Genomic DNA, 16,763 nt, shown 5'->3' with positions numbered 1-16,763 from the left:
CGTAATATTGTTTTTGGATGGTAAAAAGTGCAGGGGTCAAACCTTGACTTTGGAAAAAGTGGGGGGAACATGTCCCCCCTGTCCCCCCCAAAATTACGTTCATGATCACAGGAAGTGGTTAAATTAATTGATTTGTTAAACTGTTTGCTAATAAAACTTCTGGCCAGGTGGAATGATCATTATCTCAGATCCATCTCATGAATTAAGCTTTTTAAACATAAACAGGGATAATCACATCCACAGAGAAGGCAAAGCGTGAGAGAGGCCATTTTTCCGAAGAGGCCACTGTGCTTGAACTGCTGCTTTTGTCTTATAGATCTTGAGTGGCTGCTACCTTTGTCAGGTTTTCTGATGTCAAGGAAACTTCCTGGTTTAATACACATATTAAACAAAGTTGGTAGAGGAACTAATGAGCAGTTTTGCTCACAAATGAATGAGCAATCTGACACAAAATAGTAGGGATGTCCAACTTTTCACTTCCGATACAATACCGATATTGCAGCCTTCAGTATTGACTGATACGATATCAATCCGATACGATATCGGCACAAATCATACATACTTTTACCTATTTTGTACTTTGGCGGGATGGATGGAAGGCTTGACCAAGCGATTTTACTCAACTGGAGAACAAGAGCCAGCATAGGCATCATTTTAACCGGGGACGCCGGGGACATGTCCCCGGCAAAATTTGTGATTGGCAGCTGTGTCCCCCCCACTTTCAAAAAAGCCTGCTGCTGAGGATTTTTGTTTTACCAGCTCAGATCTTATACCAGGGGTCGGCAACCTGTTCCCATTAAAGAGCCATTATTACCCGTTTCCCACAGTAAAGAAAACACTGGGAGCCGCAGCGTTGTGGGCGGGGCCTACCCTCAGACAGCAGAGAGCTGCTCACAACCAGGTGACAGCAGCCGGTACCGCATGGGCGTCGCACCCGTGGGGGATTCAACACCCACACTTTTCCAGCTGTTTCGCTCACCTCCACACCAGTCTGGTTTCTTTAGTCGCACTCACTCTGTTTGCCTCATCTCCTTCTTCACCTCCCGCTTCTGACAGCCGATGTCGGGTTTCCAGGAGAGCAGGAGAGGGAGGGACGGAAGAGCTCGACTGAATTCATAATTTTACATCTTGACATTAGCTGTACAAAGTCTGAGTTTGATAAAGTGAAGAACAATAATTTGCAGAGGTTTATAACTGGCGCAGCGCCAGGTTTTCATTTTTGGGTGGGCCACGGTAATTCTGGACGGACCTTAATAAGCAGTGACTAAAGTGAAGCAGGCAGGACGCGCTAGAAAATTTAGTTTAAAAAGACGTCATGAATGTGTTCCCCGTCATTTTTATTTCTAAAATATGAAGTAAAAACTCCCAATTTAATTTTCATTCATTTGTCATTAATATGTAGTCTACACCCGTGCGTTAAGTGGACCATCTTCCAGTAAAAGCAAAGCATCCGGCCCACCTCTCCAAATGCGTAAAATGTGCACCACAGCCGTTTTGGCGCGCAGCGCGCACCGTCAGCTACATCAGTCCAGACAAGAGCAGAGCATATAGAGAAAGAATAGAGGATAATTCTGTCTGGATGTGGATGGAGATTACATTTTACAGCAGCCTGATCATCATTTAAATACGTAAACCATCACCTGTCTTCTAGTCCACGCTTGGTGTGTGTGTGTGTGTGTGTGTGTTTTCCACTTCAAACACTGGTCTAACCAACCAGACCAGCGTGTCCAGTAACATATTACTGTTACAATTAAACAGTTTCACTTCATGTAGGCTAGGAATATTTCACCTGCCGTGGCCCGACCGCTTCTGCTCCACATAAACTTTGTGTCTAATCAAATGTCTCTACAGGTGCTTTCTGAGCTGCTGTTCTGCCTCAGACTGGATGCGTCATGCGTCTCCATATTAGAGACGGGAACAAGCGCGGTTCAGCCAAAGTTTCATAATTTCATAAAAAGAACATTTTTCCAAGTGACACATCCCTCAGAGAGACCGGGTTTCCAGATCGCTTTAGTGGGAGGAAATCTCATTGCATGCACCGTGGTTCTGCGCTGCGCTGCGCTGCAAACCCCTCTACAGATCTTCAGCTCACTGTCCACCGTGGGCACTCCGAGCCGCGCTGAACACAGTGTCCAGTATAAAGCTCTGATGTTCTGATGGGAATCAAGTTACCTCTGCGATGTGCGTATTAAAATGTCAGCTCATCCATGCGCATCAGTGTGCGTCGGGGTAATTCTTTCAAAACAGCCAAATCCTTGAGTTTATCTGTCAAAATAAACAGTCAAATGGAAATATCTGTAACCTGCCATTTAACTGTTTTGCCTTCTTGTGAAGATTGTTGCAAAGAGAAACAATTAAACTTGATTAACCCCAGAGCCACGCGCACTGCGCTGTACTTTGTGACTGTAAATGAGGGGGAAACGATTTAATCGGATCCTTTTCTTTTCAACATGGTTTAATGTAAAGTTTCATTCAGTACAAACTTTAGTTACACCAATCTAACGAGACAGAGCCTGGATTTGTATTCTGAACAGTTTAAACATGTTTAAAACGGAGACATGCGTGACGCGTCTAAAATTCGCACCTGCTCCGCTATTATGGAAATTAAACTAACAAGATGAATAACATGAACTTATTTTAGGCACAGAAGACATCCCCCACACTTTTGAAAATCTTGCAACGCGCCTGGTCGCTCGTGTACGTCAAAGTTATCTTTCATAAGACGATAATCAATAAAACGATTTATATAAAATGGATCCAGAAGTTGTAGCCCGTCTCTGCCTACAATATTTTGATATTTTTCACCCTGTTGGTGGTTTTACTGAGCAGGTGCCACTTTTGTCACACGTTTCTTTTAAAAATATGTTTAGACTGTTCAGAATACAAATCCAGGCTCTCAGAACCAGAGCGCATGTGGAAGGTTCCTCCCATTGAAGCGAGTGTTTTCCAAACCCTGTCTCTCAGAGACTTGTCACTTAGAAAATGCTCCCTGATTATGAAACTTTGGCTGAATAGTGCTTGTTCCTGTCTTCAATGTGGCGACGCATCCAGGAGCCGTCTGAGGAGAATCCCAGAATGCGGTATCTCGGTCAGAAACCTCACATCCTCCAGCTCAGGAAGCGCATATGATTACGCACAAGCGTGACGCGTCAACCCGGTCTCACAGTAAGACCGGGTTGGAACTGTTCAGGTTTACGCAGACAATCAGTAAAATATAAAGCATTTTATTTAAATATCAATTCATTATTTTACAAGCACAGAGAGCCGCATCAGATGGATGGAAGAGCCGCATGCGGCTACCTAGCCGCCGACCCCTGTGCTAGCCTACTTTATTGTCCCCAGCAATTTTTAAACCCCACTCAAGTGTATGGTTATTGTCCCCAGCAATTCTGAAAACAAACTGAGGCCCTTGAGAGCCAGTAACAGTAAGTATGAAAAAAAAAAGACAATTATTTTTCAACCATTGGTTGCAAAAATGTGAACTTTGACAGACTGCTTATATCGGAGATTTTGATGCAGTCCGATATAATCCGATACCGTGTTTTGGGCCGATATCGAATAACTTCCGACATCAGAACGAGACAACCCTACAAAATAGCATTAATTCATTTTGAAAACAGAACTAAAAATATTTTTAGATAAAAACTTTAAATTAATGCATGTACATGACTGCATCTCAGTACAATTAAATGATCAGCAATGTGGTTTACTGTTAACGTTCATCTGAGTTGGTAGATGTAGGAGGATTAGTTTCCCACAAAATAGAAAGGATGAAAGGCGTTTACATCTTCTAAAAAGGATGTTCAACAAGATTTTCGGAGCTCCTTTCAACAAGTTTGTCCATTTACTTTGTTTTGACATGAAGATACGAAGGTAATATTCAGGTGATAAATTCTGAAAAATAATGCGGAAATTAAAAAAAAAGGGGGAAACAAGGTTTCCAAGAGTTTTAGAAAGACGAGTAGGACTCCTAGTGAGTTTTATTTGAACTTTTATGACATTTTAGTGAGAGGAAGGAGGACATAAAGGTCGCAGACCCCTGGAGTTGTGCCCTCTGACCTCCTCCCCCGTACTCTCCCCGTCGCGCGCAGGGACCCCTCCCCTCCCTCCCCGTTTACAAGTCATGATGGCGGAACTGTGGTAGACTTCAGAGCGAGCTAGAGAGCACCGCCCGTGTTCGCCGAGCAAGTGTACAAAGTAATTTATTTATTCAGACAACTTTACGCGCTTCCCCCGCCATGACCCGCTGGATTCCCACTAAAAAGGAGAAGTACGGAGTCGGTAAGTAGCGGCTCTTGCTCGTTAGCGTGTGTTTGTTTTGGTAAATCTGGAGACCTCGCCTAGCCAACAACTCCCCAACAGCTTCAAAAGAAACAAACGGGACTCCTCAAAAGTTCTGGGAACCAGTGTTTCCCACCTCGAGGCAGCGGGTCCTAAAGTTTGTGTCTCCAGCATTTTTTTATTTCACACAAGAAACTTCGTCTTTCAGCCTCCTGGTTTTTATGTGTGGGTTTTTATCAAGGAGGGCACTGTGGAAAAATGGAAGAGAGCCAAAGTTTCTCTGAGCATACCAGTCATTCTTCAGCTAAAGCACACAGAGAAGACTTTTGAAGTTAAAGTAAACCGAAATTATTTGGTCAAAGGTCGTTTATTGTCCCCCTGGAGGACTCCTGCAGAGAGAATGCAGCACTTGGGGGTTTGTAGTGTATGAGACGTAAAAGATAAATGCATTTAAACACCTGGAAAGCTGTTTTCAGGTGTGTAAACACGTGTATTTAGCTTACATGTTAACCGTGTCTAAGTTGTGAGCCATAACCATGTAGTTGTCCCTTGCACAAAAGGTCATTTGGACCTATGTTTTACAACAAGGTGTGGCTCAATTACCTGGTTTCTGAGTGATTATTTCCAGTCTACTATCTGAGACTCATCCACACCCACAAAGTAAATCTGCACAACATTCTCTAGAAGAGAAATCTCTTGTCTGCTGTTCTGTAATGATTTTATAACTTCACACTTTGGCTGATCTGGTGGCTCTTTCATCTTGGTCTACAGAAAAAGTGTTTCTTGTGAACAGAACGTGAACAAATGATTGTCACCTAAATAACCTTTAACCTTGTGCTCAGTTGTGGTTGTGACTGAGAATATTTCAGTCGACAATCTCATTTTGGAGCTTCGCAGAACAAATCGTCTCGTCTTGGCTCTGTGTGACCTTGTTCCTGCTTTGGAGATTCAGGGATTCTTTTATGATAATCCCATCGATCTCAGCGGGGTGTTTGAACCTATCGGCCTACTTGATTGTGTGATTGTGCCCTTCCCTTGCTGTCCACCTCTGAAACAGAGCAGAAGTCACTGACACTGTACTTAATCCTTAAAATGCCATCAAACCCCGTACAAGGGCTTACATTTTTAATCCGATTAGGTAACCTTGACTGCGCTTAAGTACAGGCAGGGACATTTTTCTGTGAAAGAAGAACGTTCAAGTTTTCTGATAATATCAGTCATATATCATGCTTGCTAACAGGGACGTGTTGATAATGGGGTGCTTAAAATATCACAGTCTTGTACGGCGAATGTGTGACAAAATCATAATAGGATAGATTTCTAATTTTACATCCTGAAAAGAAGCTTTGCACTGGAGGCTCCTTTATAAACTATTGAAATCATCCTGTCTTGGAACAGGAAATTCACATGCAGCAACAGAAGGAGCTCGGTTAAGACATATGAATCACCTCAGGTGATGTCAGTGTAGTTGGCTGCAGCTGGCTTTTTAGGTCGGTAAAAGAAATGCCTCTGGAGCTGTGGACCAGGAAGGAATCAGGTTTATTATGTTTGTGCTCCTCATTTGTGCCAGAAGTTAAATGTTTGTGACCACATTACTCACATAACATAACCAGTGTACACTATGTAAGCATTTCACAACTGTACACACGCCTGAACCCATTACACACACCTGAGTGGAAGACTTCAGTAGTTTTTCAGACCTTTTCTATAATTGTTGTTTGACTCAATTCTGCAGTCCATGCAGATTAGAGTTCAATATAATAAATTGCAAATGAACCACAAGTGATACATTCTCTCTAACCTTTTGAACTTTTTAATGGTGGATGCATGAATTAATCACATTAATGTGATAAGATTGTTTTTTATGGGATTTATTTTTTTTTATTATTGGGTCGTATACATTTCTAACTCTTGTACAGATGTGACTTGCTAAATCAAATTTATTTCAAATAAAGAACAGAACCTGTCCATCCATCCGTTTTTGTCCCCTTACCTTATTCTGGGTTGATGGGGTAACAGCCCCAGCAGAGACGCCCAAACTCCTTTCCCCTTTTCAACATCCACCGGCTCTACTGGTGGGATCCCCAGAACTTCCCAGGATAGCATGATGATATAATCCCTTCATACGTCCTGGGTTGACCCACAGGCCTTGGACCCAATGGGACATGCTTAGAACACCTTTCCTGGGAGGCCTCCAAGGAGGCTTTTTAACCAAAAGCGAAACCACCTCAGCTGGCTCCTCTCAATGTGGAGGAGCAGCGGCTCAACTTTTGGCAAGTTTGCGCGTACAAGTAAAGAAGTTTTCCTTTTAAACGTCTCCCTTTCTGTGCAAGTGTTGTAAAGCAATTATCTTCCAGGACAGCAGAGACCGTAGCGCTTTTCTGGGCTATCCTGCCATCAATGCAGTCATGTTTCTAGTGTATTTACAGTGGGGCAAAAACGTATTTAGTCAGCCACCGATTGTGCAAGTTCTCCCACTTAAAATGATGACAGAGGTCAGTAATTTACATCATAGGTACACTTCAACTGTGAGAGACAGAATGTGAAAAAATAATCCATGAATTCACATGGTAGGATTTTTAAAGAATTTATTTGTAAATCAGGGTGGAAAATAAGTATTTGGTCACTTCAAACAAGGAAAATCTCTGGCTCTCACAGACCTGTAACGTCTTCTTTAAGAAGCTTTTCTGTCCTCCACTCGTTACCTGTATTAATGGCACCTATTTGAACTCATTATCTGTATAAAAGACACCTGTCCACAGCCTCAAACAGTCAGACTCCAAACTCCACTATGGCCAAGACCAAAGAGCTTTCGAAGGACACCAGGAAAAGAATTGTAGAACTGCACCAGACTGGGAAGAGTAAATCTACAATAGGCAAGCAGCTTGGTGTAAAAAAATCAACTGTGGGAGCAATTATCAGAAAATGGAAGACATACAAGACCGCTGATAATCTCCCTCGATCTGGGGCTCCACACAAGATCTCATCCCGTGGGGTCAAATTGATCATGAGAATGGTGAGCAAGAATCCCAGAACCACACGGGGGTACCTGGTGAATGACCTGCAGAGAGCTGGGGCCACAGTAACAAAGGTCACCATCAGTAACACACTACAACGGCAGGGAATCAAATCCTGCAGTGCCAGACGTGTTCCGCTGCTGAAGCCAGTGCATGTCCAGGCCCGTCTGAAGTTTGCCAGAGAGCACATGGATGATACAGCAGAGGATTGGGAGAATGTCATGTGGTCAGATGAAACCAAAGTAGAACTTTTTGGTATAAACTCAACTCGTCGTGTTTGGAGGAAGAAGAATACTGAGTTGCATCCCAAGAACACCATACCTACTGTGAAGCATGGGGGTGGGAACATCATGCTTTGGGGCTGTTTTTCTGCTAAGGGGACAGGACGACTGATCCGTGTTAAGGAAAGAATGAATGGGGCCATGTATCGTGAGATTCTGAACCAAAACCTCCTTCCATCAGTGAGAGCTTTGAAGATGAAACGTGGCTGGGTCTTCCAACACGACAATGATCCCAAATAGGGCTGCAACTAACAATTATTTTCATAATCGATTAATCTGTCGATTATTTTTTCGATTAATCGATTAATCGTTTTGTTATTGTTTAGCTATTTAACCTATACAAGTGATGAATACATTTCAGTTAAGAAAAAGAAAAACATAAGAGAATTGTGCAGTTGACTGCAATCTATTTTATTGCACATGAACACAGTCAGCGGTGTAAAATGAGCTAAACAGTGCAAAATATCAGTCCAGAATAATTTTTTGGCATCAAAATATAAGAGGTAAATTCCATAAAAAATAATGTAGAATCTAGAATAGAGTTTGTAAGTGGTATGCATTGCTGGGGGTGAGTGTCTTGTTCCCCATGTAGTTGTCCATCGTTGCTTGTTTTTTTCTGCATAAGAAACACAAATAAACTGAATTAAGTACACATATAAAATAAAGCAGCACACACACTACAACACTAAGTCAATATCACATTATTTGAATTAATTAACAATATACAGTGATCATTTATTTTGACAAAAATGTGTTGTGAGGCGTTTTACAGCGTTAGATAGTAAAACAGCCTTTTAATAGTTAAAAAAATGACTTTCTGAATTTCTCCTGTATTTAAAAATTGAAAGCGTACAACTATGCCGCGTTATATTCACCTGGACACAGCTCGTCTGTATATTTTTCTCAGCGGAGTTGTCCTTTTTTGAATGAGGAACACAGTTATGTGTTTGTGCCGTTTTTCTCTTAACGAGAACATTCTTATAAACAGACGTGCTAAATTTGGCAAGCGCATGATTCACAACACGGAGGAGATTCACGATTGCATCTAGTCAATCAGAAGTAGAACACCGTAAACTGACGCGGCAAAAAACATGTTTAACATCCACTATAACGAACTCAGCTAACACTAAGTCCCAAATGTGATCTGCGTTAGCTTGTTTATTTTCTGTTACTTACCGGACATTCCTCTGCTGCATCAGCCCCCACGTTTTCGTCTCAAATGTTCACTTAGGGACGTCGTGCTTCCGTCGTGCCATGGTTTTTGCATATTTTGCAGGTCACCGGTCTTTTCAAGGCATCTAGTGAAGTGCTCCCATACTCGTGAGGATTTTGTCCGGGGTTTCTCTTGTTTTGTCGCTTCTATTTTTCTTCCTTATTTCTTGTTGATCCGCCATCTCTCACAGCAAGATGAGCGTCAGTAACGTGATACGTCATGAAAACCGAGGGCACTTATTGGCTCATTTCTTCTCCTACGGCTCCACTGGTAGATCAGTGGCTCATTACTGCCACACACTGGCGGCAAATTTAACAGATTGTAAGCGATGTCAGATTGGGGTAAAAAATAGACTTTATGCGGTAAAATATGATTATTAAACAACTAATCGATGACTAAAAAAGTTGTTAACTATTTTAATAATCGATTATAATCGATTAAATCGATTAGTTGTTTCAGCTCTAATCCCAAACACACCGCCCGGGCAACAAAGGAGTGGCTCCGTAAGAAGCATTTGAAAGTCCTGGAGTGGCCTAGCCAGTCTCTAGACCTCAACCCCATAGAAAATCTGTGGAGGGAATTGAAAGTCCGTGTTGCTCGGCGACAGCCCCAAAACATCACTGCTCTCGAGAAGATCTGCATGGAGGAATGGGCCAAAATACCAGCTACTGTGTGTGCAAACCTGGTAAAGACCTATAGTAATCGTTTGACCTCTGTTATTGCCAACAAAGGTTATGTTACAAAGTATTGAGTTGAATTTTTGTTATTGACAAAATACTTATTTTCCACCCTGATTTACAAATAAATTCTTTAAAAATCCTGCCATGTGAATTCATGGATTTTTTTTCACATTCTGTCTCTCACAGTTGAAGTGTACCTATGATGAAAATTACTGACCTCTGTCATCATTTTAAGTGGGAGGACTTGCACAATCGGTGGCTGACTAAATACTTTTTTGCCCCACTGTATATATGACGCTTACACATTAGCGTCGATTTGGTCCCTTACGGTCTGGGTTGGCCTACTTCTGGGACCGGAATTTGGTTTCACACACAGGTCAGATTTGCGTTTTTGGTTCCGAGGAGAGTCTTTTTAAAAATGTCTTTTTTTTCACCGACTATTGAAATGATTAGTCGACTAATCAGATAATTATTAAATTTTTCTAGCATGAGATTGCTTTAATTGTGTGAAAAATGATAATAAACACAAGAAAGATGGGTACGTCAATGGAAAATGCATACTTTATTGCACTTTGCTGCTGATAGGCCAATTCATACTAAAAGTAAATGAAAATGCCCTGTCTAACTACCAATTAGGCACAGTGCCCAGTCAGTACAGACATAAATAGTCAGGCACAGTCGGGCATAACATTAAATCTCTCTTTTTTTAAAGCAAAAATACGTTTAAAAAATGTACAATGTAGATCCAAAGCAAAACATATTGGCTTTTGTGTTATTTAAATCTTACTGAGGAGAGTCAGACTCTGTTTCATTCAACTGTCCGACGTGCTTTCTCGCTAAGTGTTCATACATCATTGAGGTGCTGCCGTGATACGCAAGGACTGCTTTGCAAATAAAGCAGGTAATCTTTCTATTCGCTGAATCCAGGCTAGAATGCTCTCAAACTTTAGATGTTTTGGTACGTGTAGTTGCTGTGTTGGACGCCGCCATTTCTGTTAGCTGGCACTCAGCAGAGAAGCTATTGCGCGTGTGCAACTCTCGGCAGAAATTGTATTGAAGTGAGAGGCTATACTCGGTCGGAAAAAACACGTCTGGCGACAACGTCGACAATGAAATTCATAGAGAAGAAGGGATGATGATATGTATTTTTTCTGTTTGTGGTATTTAAAAAAAAATTATGTATGTTTTCTTTGTTTGAAATAAACTAAACTAATTTTAAAACTAATTGTCGACTTTTTATTGCCGATATTTGTCGACAACGTCGACTAATTGTTGCAGCCCTATTTAATATTCATCAGGCAAAATACATGAGTTTGCTTTATGTTCACAATAAAACCCCAACAAGTTCACAAATGATCATTAAATGAACTTGTTCAAGTACAACACCACTGTGTTTTCCCTTCTCAAATGTACCTTGGTTTGGTGCAGGTTGTGTTTTTGTTTCTTCTTGTTCATTAGGCCCGAGCAGCGAAAGCGCTGCGAAGGCCTCTTGTTTTTGCTCTGATTATTATTAGGCCCGAGCAGCGAAAGCGCTGCGAAGGCCTCTTGTTTTTGCTCTGATTATTATTATTTTTTGTTATTCCGTGCCCCCTTTGAACAGCTTTTTGGGGACCTTAACATACCCCAAAACTCACAATATTTTGCACACTTGTCAGGCCTGGTGAAAAATTTGATATTTTAAAGGTCCCAAAAAAATCGCAAAGAAAATGGCTGAACAGCGCCCCCTACAAAGTGAAAAAAAACCCTCTCCATAAAGCTTAGTTTATCGTACAGTTATGAAATTTGGTACACTTGTAGTACTCAACAGTCCGCACAGAAAAGTCTCTTGCAACCATGGTCAATATCAAACAGGAAGTCGGCCATTTTGGGTTGAAATGGCGATTTTTTGCCGTTTTTGCCGTTTTTAGGGTCCGTTTCTGATTGGATTGCTCGATCATTTTTCGCACGATCGTCTCAAAAATTGTGTAAAATTGCTCAGAAGGGATGGGCGAACAAAATGAGATAAGGATTCTGAGTTTTCGTATATGTTGAAGGGGCGGAGCCAGGCCTCGAAGTTTGACTACTCGCCAAAAATATTTAAATTGCTATAACTTCATAACTGAATGGAATAGAGTTACCAAACTTTCTGTGGTCATTCGTCATCCACCCATAAAGTAAATTGAAAGGTCGGATGATGACATCACACAAGCCCCGCCCCCTCAGGACCAAAAAGATCAAGTTTTACTGTGAAAGGTCCCAAATTGCCCCATTTCACTTAATCACCACAAATTTGTAGCTGGTAACTCAAGACAAGTGGGGGTTGCTTGGCGTCACTTTATGGGAGTTTTCGGCAGAGGGCGGGGCTGTGGTGGCGCGGCGAATTCAGGCGTACCGCCTTGGCCTTACGTTTGCCTCCCATTTCGTCATTTCCAAAGATATCGTCACGAAACTTCTTGTGAGTGATCCTAGTCCGGCCCCCCAAAAGATCTGATGTGAACATCTGGTGGGCGTGGCCTATTTTCTGAAATAGCGCCCCCTAGGACCATTAAAACTATTAGCCCCAAGCCATGCTTTGACTGAGGATTACGAAATTTGGTACACTAATGTGGTGTCTCAGGACCTACAAAAAAGTCTCTTGGAGTCAAGTTCAAAGTCGCACAGGAAGTCGGCCATTTTGGATCAAGTACGCGATTTAGTGGTTTTCGCACACGTTGTTTGGAGAGTGATGCTCCGTCGCCCTTTTCACCAATCTCCTTCAAACTTCTGCTATATACCCTTAAGACATAGGGGAAAAAATTCAACCGTCGGATTTTTCAAAAGTTGAAAGGTGTGGGCGTGGCTAAGCCTCAAACTTTGACCTGTCGCTACGCTACTCTTTTTTTCACAGCTCCCTACTGGACTCCTTTTACCCAATCACCAGGATTCTGTGGCAAACAGCAGTAGACAAGTTGAGGTTACTTGGTCTCCAGTACTGGCAGGTTTTGAAAAAAGGCGGGGCTTTGGGACCATGGCGAAAATCGCCATCACGCCATGGAAATACGTTTGTCTCTCATTTCTTCAGTTATCGTGATATTGCTACGAAACTTCTGGTGAGTGATCCTAGTCTGAGCTCCAAGAGAAATAGACAGCTGAATTTTGTGGGCGTGGCCTATGTTTTGAAATAGCGCCCCCTAGGACCATTTAAACTATTAGCCCCAAGCCATGCTTTGACTGAGGATTACGAAATTTGGTACACTAATGTGGTGTCTCAGGACCTACAAAAAAGTCTCTTGGAGTCAAGTTCAAAGTCGCACAGGAAGTCGGCCATTTTGGATCAAGTACGCGATTTAGTGGTTTTCGCACACGTTGTTTGGAGAGTGATGCTCCGTCGCCCTTTTCACCAATCTCCTTCAAACTTCTGCTATATACCCTTAAGACATAGGGGAAAAAATTTAACCGTCGGATTTTTCAAAAGTTGAAAGGTGTGGGCGTGGCTAAGCCTCAAACTTTGACCTGTCGCCACGCTACTCTTTTTTTCACAGCTCCCTACTGGACTCCTTTTACCCAATCACCAGGATTCTGTGGCAAACAGCAGTAGACAAGTTGAGGTTACTTGGTCTCCAGTACTGGCAGGTTTTGAAAAAAGGCGGGGCTTTGGGACCATGGCGAAAATCGCCATCACGCCATGGAAATACGTTTGTCTCATTTCTTCAGTTATCGTGATATTGCTACGAAACTTCTGGTGAGTGATCCTAGTCTGAGCTCCAAGAGAAATAGACAGCTGAAGTTTGTGGGCGTGGCCTATATTTTTAAATAGCGCCCCCTAGAGCCATTAAAACTTTCAGCCCCAAGCCATGCTTTGACTGAGGATTACGAAATTTGGTACACTAATGTGGGGTCTCAGGACCTACAAAAAAGTCTCTTGGAGCCAAGCGTAAAGTCGCACAGGAAGTCGGCCATTTTGGTGCAAGTACGTGATTTAGTGGTTTTCGCACACATTGTTTGGAGAGTGATGCTCCGTCGCCCTTTTCACCAATCACCTTCAAACTTCTGCAATACACTCTTAAGACATAGGGGAAAAAATTCAACCGTCGGATTTTTCAAAAGTTGAAAGGTGTGGGCGTGGCTAAGCCTCAAACGTTGACCTTTCGCCATTACTTTACTTGACTTAATAACTCCCATGTGCATGATCAGATCTTTTTCGAACTTTGTCTGTGTGATCATTGACCATATCTGTAAACAATGACAATGTGGACAGCTGACATCACCTAAGCCCCGCCCCCTGACTACAGGAATTTATTTTTTATGCTGAAATGCCCATATTTGTCCCCTCTAATTTAGTCAACATGACCCTAAGGTCATGCACTGTCTTCATGATGCTGTAATGACCATTCAGATCTGATAGCTTTCCAGAAAGGGAGGGGCTTTGATGCCATGGCGAATTCTGGCGTAACGCCGTAATCTTAATATTCAATTTAATGGTGAGCTCAGAGGGGATGCTGAGTCAGGGTGAGGTGCAGACTAGGAGGCCATTCGCGGTTTCTGGTGTCGGGGTGGTTGACGTTTCTGTTCTGTCAGACGTGCACTGGTGCGACGGCAGACCGGAGCGGCGCGGAGCTGCGAGGGCCGAACGACGCTGCTTGCAGCTTTAATTATTTTTTGTTATTCCGTGCCCCCTTTGAACAGCTTTTTGGGGACCTTAACATACCCCAAAACTCACAATATTTTGCACACTTGTCAGGCCTGGTGAAAAATTTGATATTTTAAAGGTCCCAAAAAAATCGCAAAGAAAATGGCTGAACAGCGCCCCCTACAAAGTGAAAAAAAACCCTCTCCATAAAGCTTAGTTTATCGTACAGTTATGAAATTTGGTACACTTGTAGTACTCAACAGTCCGCACAGAAAAGTCTCTTGCAACCATGGTCAATATCAAACAGGAAGTCGGCCATTTTGGGTTGAAATGGCAATTTTTTGCCGTTTTTGCCGTTTTTAGGGTCCGTCTCTGATTGGATTGCTCGATCATTTTTCGCACGATCGTCTCAAAAATTGTGTAAAATTGCTCAGAAGGGATGGGCGAACAAAATGAGATAAGGATTCTGAGTTTTCGTATATGTTGAAGGGGCGGAGCCAGGCCTCAAAGTTTGACTACTCGCCAAAAAAATTTAAATTGCTATAACTTCATAATTGAATGGAATAGAGTTACCAAACTTTCTGTGGTCATTTGTTATCGACCCACAAAGTAAATTGAATGGTCGGTTGATGACATCACACAAGCCCCGCCCCCTCAGGACCAAAAAGGTCAAGTTTTACTGTGAAAGATCCCAAATTGCCCCATTTCACTTAATCACCACAAATTTGGAGCTGGTAATTCAAGGCAAGTGGGGGTTGCTTGGCGTCACTTTATGGGAGTTTTCGGCAGAGGGCGGGGCTGTGGCGGCGCGGCGAAGTAAGGCGTACCGCCGTGGCCTTACGTTTGCCTCCCATTTCTTTATTTCTAAAGATGTCGTCACGAAACTTCTTGTGAGTGATCCTAGTCTGGCCCCCCAAAAAATCTGACGTGAACATCCGGTGGGCGTGGCCAATTTTCTGAAATAGCGCCCCCTAGGACCATTAAAACTGTCAGCCCCAAGCCATGCTTTGACTGAGGATTACGAAATTTGGTACACTAATGTGGTGTCTCAGGACCTACAAAAAAGTCTCTTGGAGCCAAGTGCAAAGTCGCACAGGAAGTCGGCCATTTTGGTCCAAGTGCGCGATTTAGTGGTTTTCACACACGTTGTTTGGAGAGTGATACTCCGTCACCCTTTTCACCAATCACTTTCAAACTTCTGCTATATAGTCTTAAGACATAGAGGAAAAAATTCAACCGTCGGATTTTAAATAAGTATAAAGGTGTGGGCGTGGCTAAGCCTCAAACTTTGACCTTTCGCCACGCCACTCTTTTTTTCACAGCTCCTTATTGGACTCCTTTTACCCAATCACCAGGAATCTCTGGTAAATAGCAGCAGGCAAGTTGAGGTCACTTGGTCTCCAGTACTGGAAGGTTTTGAAAAAAGGCGGGGCTTTGGGAGCATGGCGAAATTCGCCATCACGCCATGGATATACGTTTGCCTCTCATTTCTTCATTTATCGTGATATCACCTCGACCATTGTTGTGAGTGATCCTAGTCTGACCCCCAATAGAAAAGGTCAGCTTAAGTTTGTGGGCGTGGCCTATTTTCTGTATTAGCACCCCCTAGGACCATTAAAACTGTCAGCCCCAAGCCATGCTTTGACTGAGGATTACGAAATTTGGTACAATAATGTGGTGTCTCAGGACCTACAAAAAAGTCTCTTGGAGCCAAGTGCAAAGTCGCACAGGAAGTCGGCCATTTTGGTCCAAGTGCGCGATTTAGTGGTTTTCACACACGTTGTTTGGAGAGTGATGCTCCGTCGCCCTTTTCACCAATCGCCTTCGAGCTTCTGCTATATACTCTTAAGACATAGAGGAAAAAATTCAACCGTCGGATTTTAAATAAGTATAAAGGTGTGGGTGTGGCTAAGCCTCAAACTTTGACCTTTCGCCACGCCACTCTTTTTTTCACAGCTCCCTATTGGACTCCTTTTACCCAATCACCTGGAATCTCTGGTAAATAGCAGCTGACAAGTTGAGGTCACTTGGTCTACAGTACTGGCAGGTTTTGAAAAAAGGCGAGGCTTTGGGAGCATGGCGAAATTCGCCATCACGTCATGGCAATACGTTTGCCTCTCATTTCTTCAATTATCGTGACATCGCCACAAAATGTCTGGTGAGTGATCCTAGTCTAACCCCCAATAGAAATGGGCATCTGAGATTTGTGGGCGTGGCCTATATTCTGAAATAGCGCCCCCTAGGACCATTAAAACTGTCAGCCCAAAGACAAGGTTTGACTGAGGATTACGAAAATTGGTACACTCATGTAGGGTCTCTGGCCCTACAAAAAAGTCTCTTGGAGCCAAGCGCAATTTCGCACAGGAGGTCGGCCATTTTGGTCCAAGTACTCGATTTAGTGGTTTTCGCACACGTTGTTTGGACATTGATGGCCCGTTGCCCTTTACACCGATCACCTTCAAACTTATGCTATGTACTTTTAAGTCAAAGGGGAAAAAATTCAACCGTCGGATTTTAAATAAGTATAAAGGTGTGGGCGTGGCTAAGCCTCAAACTTTGACCTTTCGCCATGACATTACTTGACTTAATAACTCCCATGTGCATGATCAGATCTAATTCAAACTTTGTCTGTGTGATCACTGACCACATCTCAAGATAACGACAATGTGGACAGCTGACATCACCTAAGCCCCGCCCCCTGAC

The 16,763-nt window shown here is 42.8% G+C and overlaps 1 protein-coding gene across 3 annotated transcripts in view; it reads left to right on the top strand.

The window, feature by feature from the left end:
* The first annotated feature begins 4,112 nt into the window (after nucleotides 1-4,112).
* dock5 (dedicator of cytokinesis 5) overlaps nucleotides 4,113-16,763 on the top strand; it is an 83,971-nt gene continuing 71,320 nt past the window's right edge. For all 3 annotated transcript variants that reach the window (XM_070546521.1, XM_070546520.1, XM_054731312.2), the window contains exon 1: nucleotides 4,113-4,281. In XM_070546521.1, coding sequence (XP_070402622.1) covers nucleotides 4,239-4,281 — 43 coding nt within the window. In that variant the 5' untranslated portion in view covers nucleotides 4,113-4,238. The remainder of the gene's footprint in view (nucleotides 4,282-16,763) is intronic.

Source organism: Nothobranchius furzeri, chromosome 17 (genome assembly GCF_043380555.1).
Source record: "Nothobranchius furzeri strain GRZ-AD chromosome 17, NfurGRZ-RIMD1, whole genome shotgun sequence".
NCBI classification, from domain to species: domain Eukaryota; kingdom Metazoa; phylum Chordata; class Actinopteri; order Cyprinodontiformes; family Nothobranchiidae; genus Nothobranchius; species Nothobranchius furzeri.
Note: the sequence above shows the minus strand (reverse complement) of the source record. Positions and strands in the feature narration are given on the sequence as shown.